At 39.3% G+C, this 23,211-nt stretch overlaps 2 protein-coding genes and 1 long non-coding RNA gene across 15 annotated transcripts in view; 1 reads left to right on the top strand and 2 right to left on the bottom strand.

Moving 5' to 3' along the window:
* The window catches only part of LOC146452859 (uncharacterized), a 13,462-nt gene extending 7,935 nt beyond the window's left edge, over positions 1-5,527 (bottom strand). For 6 of the 13 annotated variants that reach the window (XM_085097397.1, XM_085097399.1, XM_085097398.1 and 3 more), the window contains exons 1-10: positions 5,121-5,525; positions 4,842-4,880; positions 4,588-4,653; positions 4,167-4,208; positions 3,256-3,444; positions 2,719-2,751; positions 2,051-2,083; positions 1,300-1,362; positions 1,138-1,215; positions 554-586 (exon numbers count right to left, since the gene is read on the bottom strand). In XM_085097397.1, the coding sequence (XP_084953523.1) occupies positions 554-586; positions 1,138-1,215; positions 1,300-1,362; positions 2,051-2,083; positions 2,719-2,751; positions 3,256-3,444; positions 4,167-4,208; positions 4,588-4,653; positions 4,842-4,880; positions 5,121-5,198 (654 nt within the window). In that variant the 5' untranslated portion in view covers positions 5,199-5,525. Of the gene's footprint in view, positions 1-553; positions 587-1,137; positions 1,216-1,299; positions 1,363-2,050; positions 2,084-2,718; positions 2,752-3,255; positions 3,445-4,166; positions 4,209-4,587; positions 4,654-4,841; positions 4,881-5,120 lie in introns of all 13 variants that reach the window. The other 7 variants (XM_085097400.1, XM_085097409.1, XM_085097396.1 and 4 more) reach the window with 6 other exon arrangements.
* The window catches only part of LOC146452858 (uncharacterized), an 18,719-nt gene extending 8,082 nt beyond the window's left edge, over positions 1-10,637 (top strand). Inside the window, exon 2 of the long non-coding RNA XR_014859676.1 lies at positions 10,463-10,637. This is a non-coding gene — a long non-coding RNA (uncharacterized LOC146452858). The remainder of the gene's footprint in view (positions 1-10,462) is intronic.
* A 78-nt stretch (positions 10,638-10,715) lies between these two features.
* Positions 10,716-23,210, bottom strand: LOC146452857 (S-adenosyl-L-methionine-dependent tRNA 4-demethylwyosine synthase TYW1-like). Its single transcript, XM_085097510.1, has 21 exons — positions 23,054-23,210; positions 21,597-21,781; positions 21,035-21,154; positions 20,698-20,799; positions 18,242-18,427; positions 17,688-17,787; positions 17,103-17,275; positions 16,273-16,392; positions 15,931-15,976; positions 15,425-15,493; positions 15,102-15,154; positions 14,840-14,958; positions 14,649-14,758; positions 14,444-14,515; positions 14,224-14,329; positions 13,386-13,521; positions 12,803-12,913; positions 12,356-12,424; positions 11,904-12,002; positions 11,361-11,417; positions 10,716-11,111 (listed from the first exon to the last, which is right to left on the bottom strand). Exons 1-21 carry the CDS (start codon positions 23,184-23,186, stop codon positions 10,950-10,952), a joined length of 2,328 nt encoding a protein of 775 aa, XP_084953636.1. The 5' UTR covers positions 23,187-23,210; the 3' UTR covers positions 10,716-10,949.
* Between the last annotated feature and the right edge of the window lies 1 nt (position 23,211).

The following is a 23,211-nucleotide window of genomic DNA, read 5'->3' as shown; positions in this document are numbered from 1 at the left end:
AAAGGGGGCAATACGTTGTCTACTTTATTAAACGCCTCTTCCTTCTCCCGACAATTGTTGGGCAGGCAATGGCTACTTGGAAAATTCAGGACGCGTAGTGTGTTGGTTGTTATTGTTGGGTTTTTTTTACAGTATTATTGGATGGGGAATTTCCGAAGGTTCAAAGAAAAATGAGGGAAATAGAATTTACTGCTGGAAAGAAAGGTTTATTAGGAGTTGAAATAAATCAGGGAATAAGAAGTCAAAAAATAGGGATCGGAAGGAGAGAAAAGATGAAATATTCCAATAATAAATCCCAATAAGGTAAGACTGTGGACGGACCCCAGGTAATACTGAAAGGTTATCTCAAAATACTTGTATCCTGCTTTTGAAATAATTAACCCAGTGCATGATACGAATATGACTGCATGTTTTTGATCATCAGTAATGTCAACACAAGCGAGGTTGCCAGTTTAAAAGGTAGAGCATTTTAACAGCAATTAATTATCTCCGAAACAGATCACCTCGATCGTTTTCAACATTTTGCCCAAAGTTCAGAATTCCATATTCTTACCTTGTTGTCATTACTGCTGGAAGACTGTGTCGGCTAAAAAAGAAAGTTTGGAATACAATAAATACTTCTAAAAAGAAATATTTTTCTGCACATTTGAACGCAAGATTTCTAACTCAAGCAAATAATAAGTCTGTCTTTCTAGTTTAACTGGAATTGTCCATTTCGTGCCTTGAAGATGCGGTTTATGTTCTTACTTTCCAGACAGTTTTTCCACTGGCACAAAAGTAACATCAAATAAGACATAAATGCTGATTCGAGCACGTATTTTGTACCCGAGAGCAACTGGGACTTCCCACAGAGAAATGCATCGTTCTTCTTGGGTTTTCGTGTTGCTCTGTAAACATGCAAGCATCATGCGGTCTAACGACATCCATCCGGTAATAAAAATTAAATCATTCAAGTCCAGCTAATTCCTTAGTCGTTGTTTATCGTCGCGCGCGACTCCCTAGCTATAAATTCTCCGCTGTTCTCATTACCAATAGTATGGAGATTTTTCGGTCATTTTTCATTTCTGCCTTGTTGCGTTATTCATTGCTGGGGGATGAACAGTGTCAAAATAAGATTCCATCTTACTGGAAGCCTACCTCGATCTCAGTCTCAACCTTTGTTTTTCCAAGGAGAGCATCAGGGTTGTTCTTCAAGTTCATGGATCGTCCTTCCCGCTGTTAATTCATCAACGTAAATCGTTTGGGTCAATACATTTTTTGGGGTTTATTCACGGATTGTACATGAAAATCGATAATCACCTTACGGCCATTAAAGGCAAAGCCGTAATCTCCAGGACGCTTTGGTGGGACATGGTGTTGAAACTGAAAAACAAATAACAACAAAAAAAGATCCCAGGATCCCAATTAAACTTGCATTAATGATCTCCTGTTTACACTTGGCTAGCTCAATCTTAATTACGGCGAGTAGTACTCAGGGGCGGCCTAGGATCGGAGAGGGAGCAATAGTAACGGTCTACTTTATTAAACGCCTCCTCCTTCTCCGGAAAATTGTTGGGCAGGCAATGGCTACTTGGAAAATTCAGGACGCGTAGTGTGTTGGTTGTTATTGTTCGGTTTTTTTTTTACAGTATTATTGAATGAGGAATTTCCGAAGGTTCAAAGAAAGGTGAGGGAAATAGAATTTAGTGCTGGAAAGGTTTATTATGTGTTGAAAAAAATTAAATCAGGGAATAAGAAGTCAAAAATAGGGTTTGGAAAGAGAGAAAAGATGAAATACTCCAATAATTACTTCAAATAGGGTACGACTGTGGACGAACCTCAGGAAATACTGAAAGGTTGTCTAAAAATACTTGTATCCTGGTTGTTGAAATAATTCACCCAGTGCATGATACGAATATGACTGCATGTTTCATCAACAGTAATATGTCAATACAAGCGAGGTTGCCAGTTTAAAAGGTAAAGTATTGTAATAGCAATTGATAATCTCCGAAACAGATCACCTTGATCGTTTTCAACATTTTGCACAAAGTTCAGAATTCCATATTCTTACCTTGTTGTCATTACTGCTGGAAGACTTTGTCGGCTAAAAAAGAAAGTTTGGAATACAATAAATACTTCTAAAAAGAAATATTTCGCTGCACATTTGAACACGAGATTTTAAACTCAAGCAAATAATAAGTCTTTCTTTCCAGTTTAACTGGAATTGTCCATTTCGTGACTTGAAGATGCAGTTTATTTTCTGATCTCACTTTCCAGATAGCTTTTCCACTGGCACAAAAGTAACATAAAATAATAAGACATAAATGCTGATTCAAGCACGTATTTTGTATCCGAGAGCAACTGGGATTTTCCACAGAGAAACACATCGTATTTGCTGGGTTTTCGTGTTGCTCTGTAAACATGCAAGCACTATGTCGTCTAATGAGATCCATCTGGTAAAATTAAATTATTCAAGTCCAGCTAATTCGTAGTCCTTGTTTATTGTCGCGCGCGACTCGCTAGCTATAAATCCTCCGCTGTTCTCATTACCAATAGTATGGAGATTCTTCGGTCATTTTTCATTTCTGCCTTGTTGTGTTATTCATTGCTGGGGGATTAACAGTAATAAAAAAAATTCCATTTTTCTTGAAGACTACCTCGATCTCAGTCTCAACCTTTGTTTTTCCAAGCAGGGCATCAGTGATATCGGCTTACTTTTTCAGAAATAGGTTTTCTCACCTTAAATTTGTTTCCATGTTTGTTTCCTTTTCCCTAGATTAGAAATAACGAGAAAATTAAAGTAACACGATTCTATAAAGCTCCTGTTAAAAATAACATTAGTTCAATAAACTCTCAACAAAGATTTAGATTCTTTTGCATGTCAATATCACTGAAAATTAACACACCTACGATTTTGATCACTATAAAAACGTTTACAACTAACCCAATATTAATCCTTTAAAATTTTTAGAAGTCGTGTTAATTCTAATCTAGGTTATGATCAACAACATAAAGTTGCGATAGTGGGGAACAGTTACGCTTGTTTTCACGTTTTTGTGGTCTATCTTGTAGATCATACAGGCTACATCATTTGTTATTCATTCCCCGACTCGATCCCAAGCTTCAACTGACAAGAAAGGTTGTTTAGCAACATGACATTGCAAGGTGAGTGACAAGGTTGCTTAGTAACGTGATGTATCAAGCTTCGTGACAAGAGATTGACTGGAGCAATGACTCTGCACTTGCTTTTGGTAGAAAAGATTTCTTTTGATTTACCTGAGAAAATGCGATATTTCTTTTCCTCCCAACAAAAGGAGCCGGGACCTCATAGAATCCTGGAGAAAACTTTGGTGTTTTCTGTATGTCTGTTGGTGCAGTAGATGACTCGGCGGTTGTGGGTGCTGCCGTTGGTTGGGTTGTTAAGGGCGGAGTAGATGACTGAGAGGTTGTGGGTACTGTTTTTGGCTGTTAAGGATCAAACACATTGTTTGGTAGAAAAAAAAGGATCTGTTGTTTAACCTCAAAGGTAGATCGTATTTTCAAACTGTAACTTATTAATAAAAACTCACATTTTTACTCGGTTTAACTTTATTACAAATTTACCCCCAAGTACAACTAGATGCTAAAGCAAATTAGCCTCCACGACCCCCACCCCCATCCTGTCTCTCCTGTAGGTTTAGGTATAGTGGCGAACTCAAAACTACTCAATAACCTCCCCAGAGAATAAGACCCCAGCTAGATCTTTAAAATAGTATTAACGAAAGATTTTCTATTTCTTATTTCTACACGGCAAATATGTCAAATAGTCTAAGCAAAACAGGTACTGCTCTATTTCTTGTAACTGATATATTTTTTCATTTTATTAATTTATTTTTTGTCCTATGTCCATCATTTCATCGGACTCAACAGAACAGTTTAATTTTCGATGCGTTGGTCTCCTCGCAAAAGATCACTGTCGCCAATGAAAAAGCAGTAAAAAAATATCTATTTCTCAGACTTTGGTTCGAAAACTGATCAGTGGAAAAACCAAACAAACAAACGATTATCTAGTTACACACATCAATTGTCTAGGTATCGCTCGGCCCTAACTATGACGGGGAGGATCAAGAATTAAAAGTATCGATAGAGTGCAAGGTGATGATCTGGAACACTCGATCAGTTGTCAGTGTCTGCCATATTATAAATACCCTTTTATCTTTCCCTTTCCTGCCACCTTTGCTTTCTTTACCCTACATTGGATTAAATGCAAAGGAAAACACATATTAGTTAAATAAAAGTTTAATGAACAATCATTTCATAATATCCAGAATAATCAAGCTAACATGTGATTCTGCGATGGACGACGCCCGTCGAAAGGTTGCCTAGTAACATGACATATTCAGGTCACGTGATAACCTGATGGATGCCTTCTTTCGGTAGACTGTCTAAGAGGTTCAGATTCTTCGATTTCATTTGCTCTTTTCAATGTTGTTTATGGACAACAGTAACAACTGCAACAGGCTGCTGGTCTGAATTTCACACGCCCACTGTGGGTGTAATTTCCATTCCGTGCCCCACTCCAACATTTATATAATTAAGCAGAACAAAGAAACAACCTAACAGATGTACCTTGTTGTAAGTAGACTTCTCCTTCAGTTTGCTCGGAGAAGAGAGCCCATTCCATGGCTTGAATCCCTGGGAATTGAATATAAAAGTAACTGAATTTTTTGTACAAGAGTTTCTGTAACGTTCACCAAGCGTAACATTCAAATAAGAGATTTATACGTCTGAAGGTAAAGGAAACCTTTTTACTTAGAATTTACAGTTAGTTGCGGTGTAAAGGATTCTACAAAGTTTCTTTTATACTTATGTATGCTATTTACCCGAAGAACTTTTCCGTAATCTCCACTACCATGCAAACCCTGTTGATAGAAAAAAATTACTATATTAACATTTTGCTTTCGAACAACTTGCATCCGACGGGTCACGCGTTCGGTACTTTAATAAGAGTTCGTTTCTCCGTCCTATGTTCGAGACATGCTGATCAACACATCTTTCCCAACTTGTCAGTCCGGTGAACGCGGTTTCTGCTCACCCATACGAGACACGAATTCACGTCCAAGACAATTATCTCTCTAATAGCTCAGTAAGGTTTAACTTACGCCGGACTGCGATGATGCGTTTTCCAACATGAGGAAGAAAAACATTCCCCAAACAACGAAAACTACTTCTTTAAACATAGCGTTCTCTCGTCGTGATCAACTCAAGATATGAAATGAAACATTGAAGGATGTTAGCGAGGTTTTCATCAGACAAAAAATTGGTCTTCTCGGTGAGAAACTTTCGTTTTAAACAAAAAAGTAATATGTTGTTTGCGGGAGGGAAAATTGGATACGTATTTCGCTACTCCAGACAAAGGAAAACTTTTCTTTTCTTTTCTTTCTTGGTCCAATGTGCTTACTTGCTTTGAATTAATAAGTTAAAGAAATAACGTTTTCAATTGTAATACAGGTGCCAGCAAAAAATTCCATTTCTTCACTGGGAGTTATGCTGTTATAAGTTTTAATACTTGAACACTCTTACAATAAATAGAAGTCGTGATTTAACAAATTAATTAACGGTATTAACATACTGATTTGATAGCTGCACGATTCAAGGCTATCAAATGGTATAGGCTTTTTCTTAAATGACACGTACGAGCATTCATTTTCCCCTAACAGTATAACAAAATCCCAAAATTGCAAGTCAAGATTTTCTACTAAATTCTTGGAACTGACGTTAACTGTAAAGTTAATACGATTGGGTAGTAACAAGGCCAAAGCAGATGTTTATAACACAAGCCCCACGCGAAGCACGGTAAAAAATCAATAGTAAAACATCAAAATTCTATATTATCAGTATGGATACTTTCCGATTCGAAGGGAAACCCGGTACAACCTCCAGTGTAGCCACTTTGATAACTTAGGATCATTAAATTACTCAGCGGACATCGAAGGTCACATAGTGATCGAATCTCATTTTTTAATTGTACTTCTTGCCTCTAATTTAACCATTTGTTTTATGTGACCTTGGCGTAGTGTACGCACGACTTCGAAGAAATTAGAACGTTTTCACTGCTAAGCTTTCCAAGCAAAGTTGTCAAAATACACCACGCATTCATTACTGATATATGTAGCTATTTATATGGGAATGCAAATAGTTTATAAGGATTTCATCAAGACACAAATTGGAACAAGGTAGCCTATGACGCGAGGAGTAAGCAGTTCTCAAGGTGGATTTTTTTCGAAAAAAGATAGACAACTTCTTTGTTCCCAAAGGTCAAGCAGACAATTGCATAGCCCTTGTCAAATCTTCCTCCAATTATGTTGTAAAGTATACTTGAACATAAATACAAGCCATTTAAATATTATACTAAATACAAATTTGACTACTTCCTGGTGTATCGTCATGTTATGTAAAACCTAATAATTTCCGCAGTGAAAAAAACATTTGCAAGGTAAAGGGGCACAGGTTTGTTTTATTTCAAAGGAGGCCTTTGATTTAAGACCACACAATTTTGAACAAATTATTAAGATTTCTGGTATCTTCAGTAATAATAGTAATGAAAACCAGACATTAGCCTCAAGTTAACAATAATTAAGCTTCTCATACAAGTGTTATCCAAATGTTAGTTTTGAATATCAACTGAAATTAATAATAAGTTGCAACAGAATTATTATCATTATTATTATTATTATTATTATTATTATTATTATTATTTCTAAGCTTTAATTTGTAAATGAATCAGATTACCTCACTGCAATACGATAAGAATCACAGTATGCAATCTTCCCCTCCAGCTAACAACTGATTCAGTTTTTTCAGTTATTAAGTTTCTTTGTTATTACAGTATTATTTTCCACTGATCCCTTACTTTTATTGCTTTCTCAGAAGAGGCCAGTTTTTATTTAACTAATCAGAAGTACCCAACGATCCTTTTAGAGAAAATTAATCGTACTTTGCACTAAACACTAACTGAGTGCCCCTGGGAAAAAAAATACCCGCTCTTTACTGCCAGCGAGCAAGACTTTTAAGAAATGCAAATCCCAGCCAGCTGTCAACTACCCCAAAAAACAGGAACAACGTTAGCTTCCTTCCAGTTCTGCGGGAAAGAACCAGTGCTTAATGCAAAGAGATAATGCAATTACAGAGGCTATTTCCCAAGAAGTTTCTCGGGGATTTTATCAGGTCCAGTGGCTTTCGTGACATTAAGGGCTTCGAGCACGGATTGGACTTCGCTAACCGTGACCGTTAATTCCGACAGTTCAGGAGAGGCTGGTGCATTGGCAACCCTTCCAAATGAAAGGGGTGGGGAGGGGGGGGGGGTATTATCTGCGAAAACTGATGCGACGTAGGACTTAAACAGATTGGCTATTTCCCAAGGATTTTACGCTGAAGATCTTAACGGCGTACGATTACCTTGGTCAGCGGATATTGGCGTCGAGACTCGATCAGGAATTGTATGCAATTTCGGTTTGTGTTGAGGTCTGACTCGACGGAACCAAGGAACTAATCACGGCTGTTCCGCAGCATGCGCTTAACTGTTTTGCGCAAGTTTTTTAACTTCTCCCTTAGGTGGCTCGAGGGAGATAGTTTCAGGTTTTGTCTTATAGATTCCTTTTTCTTGATCAAATTAAGTATGGCACCAGACATCCGAGACATGGGATTCCGTCCCTTTAGCCTCTTGGTCTGTATATAGTCAGAGACCGCTGCAAGAAACGAGTCTCTCCATTGATGCCAGTCAGTAATTATATCGTCACTGGCTATGATCGAAGAAAGGCTAATTGTTGACAGAGCCGTACGCAGACCTTCAAAGTCGCCTTTTGCATAATCGTAGACAAATCTCAGGGGTTTTGGTGGGCCTTTTATAAAAGCGTCAAACTGAAAAATAATGACGCTATGGTCTGTATGAACCCCCGTATCTTTTGGAGACAATATGTCAGTTACATTGACACGGCTCGGCACGCTCGTGATTACAAGGTCAAGTATGTTGTTGCCACGAATGGGTTTTTTATTGAGTTGTGACAAGAGGTGGTCGTAAAGGGTTTTTATAAAGGCTAGTTTGTTAACACCCGAAGCGCTGTCAATTGAGTCCCAGAGGATGTCTGGCAAATTAAAGTCACCCGAAATTACCATACTGTCGAACTGGTCACAAACTTCATGCAAATAATTATCGAATACATCCATCCAACTTGGATCTTAATTGGGTGGCCTACAGCAAAAACAGAATAAAATTCTTTGACCAGTACAGTAAGCGTAGTAATTTCAGCAAAAATGATCTCAAGCTGTTGCAGCTCGGCTTCCGATTCAGTTTTAAATTCTTTGACAGCTTTGAAGAGGAGATATTGTAAAGCCAGAATGCAATATTTCAGAGTTGCTGATATTTTGGTTCAACCATGTCTCATTGACGCATATAACGTCAGAGTTTCCGGCGCACACCAGGTCCTGGAAGCGATGGAGGTTACACACGGATTGCTAGTTTATTGTGCTGTCTTTGTGATAATTTTTTACATGTAAGCTTCTGGCATTCATCACGAGGCAATTGATCTTACCAACACTCGAAGCAGAAATCGGTCCAGGGTTAGGATTGATGTCACCAGACATCAAGAGGCGAAAGGTAGCATCTGAGTTGTTGTAGTAAGAAACGTGGCGAATTTTCATAACATGGTACAATAATAAGTGTAGCCAAAAACAGAAAAATAGCAGCGGCTTTCACAGAGCTCTTCAAGTGACGACCTGATTCCTTTAACAATGTCAACAATCCATCGACGGAGCAATCGTTTTTGGGAAAACGGATATAAAAACTGTAAGAATGAAATAAGGTAAAAGGAGTCCAAGGCTAGCTGTACCTCCAAAACTATAGGTCGTTTGACCACGAGTCATCCTTCTGTCATTTTATCGTTTTAGCCCGTGCGCACGCTCAAACCTCAAAACGTACCACATGGAAGACAAAATGACTACATTGTCATATATATATACATGGCTGAATCTCAGTTTAAGTCAGTAAGGTGGAACTGAGGTGCCTACGAAAGGGATCTGTCTCATATGGTCTAGGGGCCGACATTTCTCTCCCTCACTGTCTTGTCGGGGACAAGGTATCGGAAAGCATCGCGGAACCATCTCCAGCTGGCATAAGCGAACCGCGGGCCGAAATCTCGTGGTGCATCGTCATGGTACAACGCTCCGGCACAGTGTCCAGAGGTACCGCTGTCGGCTGTATTTTTCTCTCTTTTTCAGCCATTTTGATATTAAAGGCTGGCAAGTCGCCCGAAGACACGGTAGGGAAAGAAGCGTTTCATTCATGTCCCGTGTCAACTTGTCGACGGGTATTCATAGCCTTTAAGCCAATTCTACACATTAAACACGTTCTCTTGAAAATACAACATCAATAATTAAAATAGATTTTCGCGCAGGGGAGATTGCAACTCTTAGGTGTCCAAGATCAAGGGCTTGTTTCACAGGAAACTACTCCGCGAATCTGGAGAGATTTTTGGAAAAATGTCAGGGAAACATGAAATAATTACGGTACACGGCAGGATGTTAAAACTCCGCGAATGTGACTGAAAAATTGGAGGGATATTTCAAATTTCCGGAACAGGGTAATTTTATTGGACAAAAAGCCTGGAGAGGCCCATGTGTATTTTGCGGCCTTTTCGAGTGGAAGAAAAGCGCTGGTCATGTTCAGTGTAAAATAGTTCGCGAGTATTACGATTTCTTTTTTGCTGAGATATAAAAATAATGTCAGGAATTTCGTTAAAATGAGCTTTGGTGAATAGCGTAGTGAAACGTAACATTTTGCTCACCTTTTCGTTGTCCTCAGAGCCAATTTCAGCGATTTATGCCTGCGGTATTTTCGTCGCCTTCAGGCTGACTGCAGTGCCCGGACACCACTCACAGTCCGTCGAGCTCAGAGGGCCCTTTCTTGCTCCAAATACAAAAAAAACAACAACTAATCTGACACAGGGGCGAGCACAAACCACTAATCCTAATGTGAATAAGTCCTGACTCGCGGGGATTTCAGAGACTTTACAAAAGAGACACGAACGTTATCACTTGTGGGCTTTTAGCCTGCGAATTTATACACGAATTTCCTGTTGTTGATCACGCCGCCGAGTTGTTATGATATGTGTTCTGTATTACCGCGTTTATATTGACAGCTGACATTCATGTAGCGTGATATAGAGATAGAAAGAACAACACATGATAAAAAAAAGTGGAACTGTCGTCATTTCCTGGCGCGCTACTTGCCTTCAAATTTCATCGGTATAGACGGTGTTAGAGCGAAAAGTCAAATACGATTTTTTATAAGCCTGGCAGGTAGGAAAAAACAATGGAGACATTTTTTACCCAGCTAGAAACTGTGTTTTAATAAAACTTCTCAGCAAGCTAAATATTTAAAAACGCTCCAGCCAGTTAACCGTCTAATGTATTCAGTTCCCAGCCAGCTCTACTCCAGCCTGTAAAGTGGCTTTTCAGTCGAGCGGCCCCATCAGGTACTCCTGTGAAAAGGGTATTGAAAAGAATTACTTCATATTTTGGTCTGATTACCAAACCAAAACTTCCACCACAATCTTCTAGAGATTACGGCCAATATATGCAGTTAAACACTGATGCATGCGAGATGAATGTATTACCAGAAAGCGTTAAGGGACTATGGATGTTGAAACAAAATGGAAGAAAAAAGCTTGCTTACAGGGCTACTTGTAGATAATTGAACATTGCTTTAAAAGATGTATTTATTTCCACTATTTGCACTTAGCACAGAGTCAACTTAAAAGCTTTATGGACTGGCTTGTGTCTGTTCTAATATGAGGACATGTGAAGATTCTTACAAATCTAGTCCCGTTTATTTATCGAGATAAGAACCTCGAGAATTGTCGACCATCGTTCTCGTACCAAATTGGCATTTTCTGTTGATTATTTTGTAATTGCAATAACAATGCACGCTTTATTCAACAGCCACTAATGTCCTTCTTTTTCTTGCGGTGCCAGCGCGTCTCCAGCGGGTCAAACCCCCTTTGCGCATGCCCCATTAGGGCCCAATCAGGTGTCTTCGCCATATAGTCCAGGGCCGTGAAGTTTTCTGTTCCATTACTCTCTTCGTATTTACCCATCTACAAAAAGGCAAAGAAAATAGCAATATGAAGAGACAAAGCAGCCGTTGGTCTTTTCTTAAAAATTAAAGAAAAATAATCCCAGTTTCATTTTGTAATACACCGAAAAACAAACCACACAGAAGGAACTTACTGCTAAAAGAAGCTTTCGTTTTCACGGTGAGAATGCATTATTTCATCAACAGACCAACAATTTTGAGCGCGTTTAGTAAATGATTCAAGGTCTGAATATGGGAATGAAATACTTACCAGCTGATGGAATGTGGGATAATCAATCCAAGTGTACCATCCATCCTCCTTCTTAAACTGCAAAATTAGGTACAGAAATTACAAATACGTAAAAACTACAACACTAGCACCGGTCTACACTGCTCCAGCTACTCTGCAAGCACAGATCCCTGCGGTCAAGGAAGATCAAGGGGATCTCTGCTTGCAGGGTATGCTCCAGCCGCAACATGACAGACAATAACCGATGGTGGACACACGACTGAGAGAGGCCCACTATTTAAGACACGCCTCAAACTCCATGCAAACGGCCTGTCCCAGTCTCTGATATAAACTGAGGAAAAACGAAAGTCGGCGCGACTAGCAACAAAGCTGGGAACAAACAGGATTCATGGCATTTCTTTTGGTAAGGCTAGTAAAATTTACTCTCCAGCGAGGGAAAAAATACATGAAACGCAAAGAAACAAGTGTACGAAATGGTAATAAACACAGGTCTACCTTCCTATCCCACGAAAAATTCGGAGTCTGTAACAACTAATCTGTAGGCAAGAGAAAGCAGAAACCTACCTTCTTGTCAGCAATAAGAAGACAGTTGGAATGCTCGTGCTCACAGGCGATCTCGTAATTAGGCAGCAAATCAACGAGTTGTTGTACAAAACCGATAACCTAAGGAAACAAAGAACAGTCACGTCAAATTCGGCAATCTTGATACGTGAAAACATGACAGAAGAGCCTCACTCCGTGGAGAGGGGTGGTTGGGGGGGGGGGGGGGGGGTTGGGGCAAAAAATTCTGCTCGTAGAAAATAAAATATGTTGTTGAAATCTGTTTGCCTTGCTATGTTAATTTTGTACAAGATTACTGTTCTCTAAGCAGTTCAGAGAAAGTTGAAAAGGTCGGGAATCTTCTCGCCTCTCGCACGGTAATCACAAGAAGAAAATACAATGAGGGAGCCTAGGTATGTCTACTTGAAATTGGGAAGGGTCAAAGTAATTGTAACCACAGCTGAATCTATAAATACCTCTTCATGCCAAGGTACATTCTCCATCGTCAGAGTTGATGCTTTCGACTCTCCACAATATGTTACACCCTGAGAAAGAAACGTACATCCAGAGAACACATCAGTGGTAACATGTTCCTTAGTTTGGCAAACAGTCCAGCTGGTAAGGATTATATAAGTGAAGATTGTAGGGCAGGAACTTCTTCCGCTTAACTTTAGGCTCGTTAAAATGTCTCAACTGTTACACATGCAGTTTTACAGAAACTGTTTCCCTCTTGGTTTTGCTAATTGGTTAACAGCACGTGCAAATATTTTGCATCGTTTTCTTAGCTTATCAAGGGCAAAGCCTCAACCAATCTTACACGAGTTTTCCCCTGAAAAGTACCAGTCGCACATGTTCACATTGAATTCTGATTGGTTGACTGCATTCTCTACGCTTGCTGTGATTGGTGGATGAAATTACTTTACCTTCACTTCAATGAAGTCAGGCTTGCCAATGGAAACCAAATCAGCATAGTTTTGTAGTTCTTCGCTGTTCCATGATTTCACTAGAGTCAGACGATAAACGGTTCTCTGTCCCTGGAATGATTCAAAACACAAACGTTGAGTTAGTCTTCCCACAACCCCAACACTGCGTCTGCGCAAGTTCACAAGCCACACCCCAGGCTCTCCGCTCTCTCTTTCACAAAAAGATTCTAAAGATAAGCATTGATATACACCTGGAGGGAAGAAGATGCAAACCAAAATGTCTCAATTCCGATCAATGAGCTTAAGACAAAAGATATGTGTTCATATTTCTTCGCTCTTGTTCCTTCGACACATTTTTGTAAATGACGGTAAACCTGTCCGAATGATTCTTCAGAGTACATGTAGATGTAGCACGTAAACTCGGTGGCTATACCTTGATGACACAATGGTAGTGAATTGCTTGCTCAGTACTGAAAGGAAGGATTTCTTACGAAACTTTTTCACAAAATAAAGAATATACAATGTTTGGTCACGCGAAGTATCAAACAAATTACAATAAGACCCAATGTGTAAGACTGCAAACCTTCTCTGATAATGCTTTGAGACTATCCAGAAACCGCGGCCAGAAATCTCTGAAGAGCGGTCTGTCGATTTTCTTGAGGCTCTCTTTTGTGCTTGCATCAACACTCACGTACAACTGAGTAACTGGGATGAGGTTCCTGGAACAATAGAGTAAACAAGCGTGTTTTCACGGAATCATGTTTTGCACGCACGTTGTAGCACTACCTACGGAGCCCTGTTGGTGCCACACGCGTGTATATGCGCGTGTGGCACCAACAGGCGGCTCCGTATCTATCTGCAACTGCATCGCCGTCATTAGAGAACTGAAGAGGAGTGAGACAGGGCAAGCTAGAAGATGGGGTTTCTTAGTTTTTTCCTTCCCATTAGCCATAGCTAACTCTAAGCTCTGCCTCGTACCCAGACGTCTCTGACATTATGCAAATTAGTGCGCAAAGGAAGCTGTTCATTCCGACACATGCATTCCCAGTTCTTGCTCGAGCCTCAACTTAAAGAGGAAAGAATACACATTTGCTAAAGTGGAACTGTGAGCCAATATGCATTATATGGATCAGAAAAGGAGAAGAGATGGCGCAGTGGTGAGAGCACTCGCCTCTCACCAATGTGGCCCGGGTTCGATTCCCGGACTCGGTGTTATATGTGGGTTGAGTTTGTTGTTGGTTCTCGGCCTTGCTCCGAGAGGTTTTTCTCTAGGTACTCCGGTTTTCCCCTCTCCCCAAAAACCAACATTTCCAAATTCCAAGCACTTTATCGTGAGCCTCTGGCTCGAGAGATTGTGCAAGCACTACACAATTACTTTACTTTCATTAGAAATAAATTACAAATCACGCCAGAACACCCACCTGATGGCATCAGGAAACTGCGCATTGGTGACAAGAAACGAGGAAATTTCATGTCCGTGGAGAATTCTGACTAATTCATTTATTCTTGGATACATTATGGGTTCACCTACAACGCAACAAACAATCAACCTTTCAGACAAATTAAATAAAGCCTTTACTGCCGGAGAGCAGGCAATTTGCATGTATTTCTTTAGCCTATATATGTCTGTTCTGTGCTTACCTACAAGAGAGAGCGCACAATGTCTTATTTTCATTCCCTCTTCAAATCGTTCAGGTTTAACACCAGGGACACCTAAAAACAGAGACAAGTAAAGGTGTTTTGTGGGACTTTTGCCAAAAGAAAACAACTTCAGCTCAAGTTCTTCAATCTAAAGTTGCAAGGCGATACAGGAAATCTTACAAACAGTTAGGTCGATAAAACGTACCTCTGAACTGTTTTATCATGTTGCGATGATTTTCCATGGCCCCATTCACAATTGTGTCTGGATCATCCATCTTCCATTTCCATTCTGTTCCAACAGGATTTGTGTGATGTCTAAACAACAACGAAAAAGTTCTTTGAATTCAAAGGTACTGATGCTGATCACTGTTAAATCAAAGACAACTAATTAACTACCTCCAACAGAAGACACATTTATTTGCACAAGCTAAGCTGGGTGTGGTCTCCATACAGCGATGACTTTCTATTCCATAAAAGGTATGTTTGTAGCAGCCGCCTCGACCTCTTAACATGGACTGAAACAGAGAGAAAAAATATTCTATAGTTTAGTTATTGGCAATCTACCTTATTATAGGTACAAAAAAGCTTTCATTCACAGTCCACTTGTTTGGTTGAAAAACTCTTCTCTTCCAAATATAGTAAGTTAACTAAGCCATACCTTAGTCCACCGGCAGAGTTTAACACCAGAGTGAGTGCCAATCAAACGATACCCTGATAAGATGGAATAAAATGTTACAAGTTACAAAATAAATAGAAATAATACTAAGAGACCAAATTCCAAGGGAATTATGTACAGGGCTTTGGTAATAAAAATTATATCAAATTATAATCGGGTCATTATTCCATTTTCAATATGGTCAGGCTCCTTCTCATAAGGTTAAAATGAACCTTGCTATAAACCAGAACCACAGATAGTTCACTGGTATTTCCTTTGAGATCTGATTTATTTACGAGTGTGAAAAAGTGTGGACAGACTAATACCTTGCTTTGTTAAAGCTTTCTCCAGTGCTGGTGTAATCATCTCTTTGGGTTCCACATTTTTCTTTTTACCTTGGAAAAAAAAAGGAATTAAACTTTTCGTTTTTTTTTCACCTCTCAGTGTCGTCTGTATGCACACTCCAGCTTCTGCATCTTGTTCCTGTGAAGGCAGACGTCTTCAAGTTTTAAGCAAAGAGACCAAAATGGATCATCCAATGTTTGTTTATGTTTGATGTCAATCAAAGAGGTTTATTTTCTCGGGTTTTATTGTGTTGCAGTCATCAGGTTTCATCTTTTGACCTTGTGTTTTAGCATGTACATCGTTTGTACCATGTTTGCTTGGCTTTGCAAACAGAAAACAGAAAATACTGTTGAAACATCATGCTTGATATCTGTGCTAATGTAGCTAAGTCCTAAGAACAGAGCTAAAAGAACTGTAAGTTTGGATAAAATAACGGGGAAAGTCACAACAAAGAAAAATTCCATTATGAAGTCAAAAGTAAGCACACCTATTACTTTCTTGGGGCCATTCTGTTTCATAGCACCTTTTTCTTCCTACAAACAGATGAAGAGCAGAAGACAAAGATGTTAAATATTGAGATCACCAAGTAAAATGTTTTAATTTATTACTTATAATTCTGAGTGAGTGGGTGATTACCATTATAAATGTGAACTATGACTTTGTCAGAGTTTGTCACAGTGAACTATGACTTTGTTGTAGTTTGTCACATGAAAATTTGTCAATGTCAGCCCACACCTGTACACTGGAAATGCTCATTAAAAGTTCTGGCTGTTTCTAGAATGAGCATCCATCCAGGGGTTGACTGTGACTGACCAGTTTCAATTTTTACCTTGGCTTTTTTCAGTGACTTCATCATAGGACCTAAATCCTCCAAATCTAACAAGCCACCTTTGCTGTCCTGCTCATCATCTTCACCAGCTGATTCATCACTGCTGCTCTCATACAAAATCTTAAAAAGAAAAGTGCAAACAAGGACCTCTTGGTACTGTACTGTACTTTGGGGCGGCACATACCTATATACCTTATATAGGGGAGTACCCCCCCCCCCCCCCGGGTCTTATCCCAACTTTATGAATACTGGTGTCAATTATAGCAAAGGCATGACAATTAAAGCTAAATTATATCATCATATATCATCATCATTATTATTATTATCATCAATTTTTGCAAGGATGTATTGTGAGATTATGCTTTACCCAAGCAAGCAACACAAGTTGAAAGACTCAAAGCCACATATCCAGACCTAGAGTTCAATATTTTATCTGTGCAAAGGTCATGGGTGTACTGCTGAGGCAGCAGCAGCACTAACCAACAGAAAACAACATAAGGGAACAGCAACTCAGCAATACTATATATAGGCACCTTCACAATATTGATTAGGTATGAGACTAGCCTGTGTGGCCGGCGTAATCAGGGAAGGGGTAGGGGGAGCGAGGGAGGCGGGAAAAAATGAGGGGGGATTGAGGAGAGGGAGAGGGAACTCCCCAATCCTCCATCAGTTTTTCCTACCTCCCTCATTCCCCCTCTCCTTCCCCGATTACGCCACACAGGTTAGTATGAGACCATACAGACATTTTCCAACAATGATTTGACATAAGCCAATGTTATGTTTAGATTCTTGTACCACTTGCTATGTAACCTGCAATGTTTGTGCCATACCTCATCTTCTTGTGTTCCATTGTTCACAGGATCTGTTTGATTCTCACAACGGGCTTTATCAGCAGATTGTGATTCACCAGAACACTGGCAGTCTCTCTCACTTGATTTCTCTTCCCTTTTCTTGAACTGGGAAAGGAAGTTTGAGCTCCAAACTTTGAAGTCATTTTCTGTGCCTAAATGAAATATCACATGTTTCAGTAACAAGCTGAGAAACCTTATACTGATGATTTAACCTTGATCTTTTCCAAAGCATTAAAATAAACTGCTGGATAAAAACTTCTACAAAAAATTGAAAATCACAAAGAACCACAGAAAAGTATTCCTGAAAAGCATTCTCTTGAATCCACTGCAGGTTCTCAAGCCTTTGTATGCAATTTTACTATTTATGCAATAAAGTTGTTGTTGTATAATTCTAAGCGTACAAAAACCCTAAGAATGCTCATGAAAACACACAGAAAAACATGCTCAAAACTTCAAACCTAGCATACATAAAATGATAATGTTGTTAGTACAAGGACAAATTTTGCAAAAAAAGCGTGGCTTTCAATGTGCCATGTTTGTTTACTTTTGTTTCAAATTCCTCACCTCCATGTTTGCTGTTTGCCACATTTTCATCTCCCACCCCAAAAGAAAACACTCTTCTTGCACTGAGCATCTCAAGCCACTTGTCCACATTTCTTCCAACCTATATATGTGTGAATTTAACAAAAGTTCTTTACTGACAATAGTATGATCAGCTTCAGCTTGTATAGGAAAATCCTCCTGTAAATTCAGATTTTTTTTCAAATACTCCTTGACCAAACGACTGAACTCAATCAAAACTAACAAAAGACAGAACGAACAGACAAATCACTTCTTACAGTCTACACAGCTAATAACATCACAGCTTAACTAACTGATGACCAATAACATTGTGACTTTATTGATCAATCCGGTCAACAACCATAAGACATTTACACCATCCACTGAGGATCCACAATTTACTTGACTAGATGATGAAGACTTCCACTCAGGTTGTTGAAATGTCAGTCAATGTCATCTCAAATAGTCCTTCTCTGGACTACACTCACCCAGATAACCATAATCTACCTACTTACGATAACTATTTTTTCTGCATGACATGAAATACAGATACCAACCATATTAAAGTTCTCTTCATAGAGAGAATTCCCAAGCCCAAACACAGCATAATCTAAGTCCTGTAGGAGGGACTTTTGCACACGGAAATCATTTGCAGCTTCCTCCAGCCATTTGTAAAACCACTCTGCATTCTCTGGGGGTTTTCCATCCACATATGTGCTGATTATAAACACACATGTGTTCACCTACAATTTTTTAAAAGCAAATATTTTAACTAAGAAACAAGCACTTTGCAAAAATTGTAGATGGAAGGAAATAGCTATGGGGAGGCAAAGTATCCCCTGCCTTTCACTCTTCCAAAGATGCAAAAAAAAAAAAAAAATCCCCTTTTAAACAATACTTTGAAGTTTCTGTGTGGGTATTTACAGTTCACACTCTAGCTTCCTTACTAGATAGAGTACTTTAAAATATCCCTATGTTAATAATAATAAATCACTTTATTTAAGGACGGTGCCTACTATTGTTACTGCGCATACGTTCTGCGCATCGCGAGATACTCGGGTTTCCTATGGTTAGTGCCTACTAATACAGGAATATTTTTGCGCGGTTTAAAACTCTACGCAGAAAGCAGAACTTACCAAATGCTTTTGGTATCTCAAAAGAAAATTGGGGGTAACCATGCATTTTTCAGAGATAATTAAGCTTCAATTAAGGAAAAAATCCCATACATTGCCTTATATTTTGGCGTTTTTTAGAGATATTACTGCTCAATTATCTCTGAAAAATGCGTGGCTACCCACAATTTCCTTTTTGGATTCCAATAGGCCTTGCTAAGATCTGCTTTTCCCGCATAGTCATAAGCCGCACAAAAATATTTCGGTATTAGTAGGCACCGTCCTTAAGTGTAAATGTATTTAGCGCAAAGCGCTAATTGGGACACTTTTCAAATCGAATTAGAATTTAGAATTTGGATGTTATGATGATGTACGATTTTCCACAATTTTCTGATAACTACTGGATTACTAAACCAGTCTTAAGTAAACAGAAAACATACATCGGGTCTGCAAAATCTGCGAGCCAGCGAGCCATGCGAGCCACAGTACAAATGTTAAGAATTTTTATTTGTCTTATTTACATTTGCATGATCTGAGGACATTTTGGACGAATTTTTTACTCGGGCGGTAAGGCGGCACGAGTTAAGTTTTCGGTTGCGTTATCAAATTCATTCTTTTTTTATTTTTTGGGGTTGCGATGGGCCGAGAGATAAGACTTCAGGCCACAAGTTAAGTTCTCAGTCCCGTTTTTTGTACTCAGGTGGCACGAGGTAAGTTTTCGGTCGCATTATCAAATTGTTCGTGTTCTTAGTACTTGGGCTGTGAGGCGCCGAGTTAAGTAATCGGGGAAGGGGAGGGGAGGGCCCCGAACTTCCTCATTGTTTTTGGCTTCCTTAGCTTCCCCTCCCTTCCCCCGATGTATTCTGCGAGTCACTATTCTTTCGAATCAAAACATTTGGCGTCGGTTGTGAAGTGTTCGTGAACGGTTTCCCTTAGCGCAGAGAGGGTTCTGGAGTCGTTAGAACAAAAAGGTGATGGCAATGATATCACGTCGAGTGGCGAAGAAAGCGAAAACGTAAGGTTTAAAGCCCGTGGATATAGCATAAGAGAAGAGGAGGTAGCTTGAACATGGTGCATTCGGTTTCGTCTGATTGGCAAATTAGTGAGGGTGACGGTTGTGCACACACTTACGTACACTTTCCCTTTAAAGATACCCAACTGACGGTTTTCAGTGCATTGTTAGGCATTTTAGCCGGAAGTAAAATTGGTACCTATTTGATTGTTTTCAACTTGGCTTCTGATTGGCTGATTCAAAAAAACGTCCTTTGTGATGGTTTGCGTTGTCCTGCTCTAAGAATTAAATATTTCGAGTTCATTCATCTTGTTCCGATGCTCTTGTTCTTGTTCTCATGTGAAGGTAAATATAACATTTAAAAAATTCTTAACATTTGTACTGTAGCTCGCATTACTCGCCTGCCTAGCATGGCTCGCATGGCTCGCACGGCTCACATGACTCACATGGCTCACACCTAGGCTCACATGGCTCGCTGACTCGCAGATTTTCATCACTCACATACATCACAAACAAATTTGGACATTAGCAAAGCAGATGACTTTCTGCTTTTCTCAGAAGTTTTTGTAAATGGATAAAAATGGTTTGTTTCTAAAGAAACTGTGGAGCTGCATTGGTGGGGAGTAGAAACGAACCTTTGGTTTATCAACAGAGTTGATAACTAAAGGACAATTGTCCACCATAAAAGGGAATTTGACTGCTGATGTTTCGAGCATTAGCTCTTCATCAGAGCAACTCACTGACTCATTGAAGAGCTAACATTCAAAACATCAGCACTCGAATCTCTTTACGGTGGCCAATTTACCTTTAGATATCAACTCTGTTGATAAACCAAACATTACTTAGTTTTGTAAATGACTGCCTTCTTAGCAGGAATGTTATTCAGTACCTCCTCAGAAAGACTGTCTTCTGGTTCATAATTCTTTAAATCCACAACTTCACTTCTAAGTCCCAACTCCTCTGCTCCAGCTTGCAGTGATTCTGCTAAGTTCTACAAAGTTAAGAATAAGAAAATCTGTTAAATGAAGTAAATAAATAAATATCCTAAAAACTGAAAACTGATAATTTAACTAACATTCTACACGAGAAATATGGACCACCAAAAACTGTATCAAGACAAATAATTGTTCAATAATTAATCAACAATTTTTTTAAATTTAATATTATCATTCTTTAAACCTAAATGTTGGAAACACGCCGCACAGAGAAAAAGTAGATTCATGTACCTTTGCTTTTCCTGTCTGTGTCCCAAAAAAGATTTTAATTCCATCAGATCTGGCTGTTCTTCTTGTACTTATCCTTGACTGTAGTTGCAGTGCTGACTCTTTCAAAGTTCTTTCACTATCCTGATGAAGATATGGGATAAACAATGCATGTGGAGTCACGTCCATTCTTATCAACGCTTAGTACAGAGTCCCCTCTAAGATGGACACTTGCCAAAGCATGTCTGGAAGTGGTGCTATATAAAAACTACCTTTACAATAACACTAACAAAATTAATAACATTCTTGCCTAACAATCTTGCCTAAGAAAGGAACTCTCTAAGACAGCCACCTTACTAAGACAGAAACCATGACAAAACTTCTTTAAGATATACACATGTATACTAAGTTGAGTGAGACACCTCTCTGCATCAGACAATTTATTGAAATGGACACCTTTTTAAGATGGAATAAATGGATTTATGAAGGTGAATGGCTCAACTATGCTTGTTAAATGATCTTTTCATTACATCTTACTCCCTACTTATAATTAGCATTGTTAATTTGGTCAAGTTGAGGTATTTACCTTCTTGGATTTTTCCTCCCCATGTTCTGATCTGTCAGGCTTTGGTTTTCCTCGTATCTGAACAATCAGCCAAGATAAGCCTAGTCCACCAAAGAGGAGACTTGCTCCAAATGTTCTTACAGACATCCACCATGCTATTAATTTGTCCTGCCAGGTGGGTTCTCTACTACGTTTTGTAGAATGTGCTGGGAAAAGAAAACGTTTTGGTTGGATCTCTGCTATCAGTCTAGACTGCAGGCAGTCCCTTTCTGGTCAGTCGAGCGCAGCGAGACTGGTGCAAGGAGAAATAAACGAGAAGAGACTTTCTTTTCCTTTTCCCTTTTTCCCGCCTCTCCCCAAGCCCCCCCTCCGCTCGCTCGCTCCAGTTTTTTCGCGCTCGGCTATTCCGTGCGATCTCGACTATCCAAAAAGGGACTGCTTGCAGTCTACTATCACTCTCTTCCCCAAAACAACCATCTATCCACAACAACTGTGAAAAACGAATATAGCCATTCTGGGAATTGAATTGCACTGGAAAATCAAAGGGGAAATCTACAGACAAATCAAAAACTGAAAATGTGACTATAGATTATCAGTAAAGCTTCATTTGACAAGTACAATTTTTATTACATATCTTCATTTGCATTCTGTGAATATTTCAGAAATCATTAATTAATTGACATTTGACCCCTACACAAACACTACATTTTGTATCACACCCCACTTTCCAAAGGATTTGAAACCTTCCAATTTCCAGACTGGGTATAGGGGCATTCACGCAGTGTGTTCAGGATCTCAGTTATCAAGCGAACCTGCTATCTCAAATGAAGGCAAGATTTCCACACAGCCCCAGCCAGTAACTGTGTATACATTTACCAACACAAACTCTATTCACACTCACTGTTTGTGGGAGAGGATAAGTATGACAGTGGTGCATGTAGAATTAATGTATTACTAGGCCTGTGTGCAATCTTCCCCAAATGAACACCAAGAAAATCCCAGTCTGCAGAGCATGGCCGGTACATAGGCGAGTTTTCAGAAAATGCCTCAGCATGTGCAAGAACTTGTCAAGTTGTGCCATACTCTTCAGACTGGGAAGAAATCTCAGCTCACCCAGCTGGTGAACATAAGCCACACAAGGGCCACAGGTCAACCAATATTATCATTCCCGGTATCTGTAGCATGAAGCATATGACTTCTCCCCTTGGATGAGAAGCTATCTCACATATTTGAACGATTTATACCCCCTGAAGTATCTTCAGGTTTCCCCAGGGGTTCACCAGTACCAAGTATATCTTCTCATTAAGTATCACTGAATTCTCGTGTCATTGTGAAAGCAACTTTTTTAATTGCGTGCTGATAAGCTTACATGTGAAGTTAATGATTCTGAAAGAGAGTCATCAACACTCAATATTCTCATGGTATTAACTTTGTTTTGGAGTCTGTAAGAATAACAAGTTAATATACATTCTACTTACCCTCTACTTGATAGGTTAAAAAGATTACAAGCAAGAGTAATGTCTGAAGTAAAAAGAACACGGCTTCCTTTAGTCGAGCAGCCATTTTGTTGCGCCATGTGTTCTTACACAACGTGGTTGCTGAGTTCCTCATCAAAGTACGCGCGGTCACAAAGTTA

This window comes from Pavona decussata, unplaced genomic scaffold, assembly GCF_977016875.1.
Source record: "Pavona decussata unplaced genomic scaffold, jaPavDecu1.1 SCAFFOLD_366, whole genome shotgun sequence".
Classification (NCBI taxonomy): Eukaryota; Metazoa; Cnidaria; class Anthozoa; order Scleractinia; family Agariciidae; genus Pavona; species Pavona decussata.
This window is presented reverse-complemented; position numbering and strand designations above follow the sequence as displayed.

What these genes read in the sequence shown, in the direction of transcription:
- LOC146452857 (XM_085097510.1), bottom strand. Translation starts at nt 23,186, where the DNA reads ATGAGGAACTCAGCAACCACGTTGTGTAAGAACACATGGCGCAACAAA. An exon ending in AAGACAGTCTTTCTGAGGAG is followed by an intron (nt 18,428 to 20,697) that starts GTACTGAATAAC and finishes AAAAAATTGTAG; the next exon opens with GTGAACACATGTGTGTTTAT. An exon ending in AAATGTGTCTTCTGTTGGAG is followed by an intron (nt 14,759 to 14,839) that starts GTAGTTAATTAG and finishes GTTGTTGTTTAG; the next exon opens with ACATCACACAAATCCTGTTG.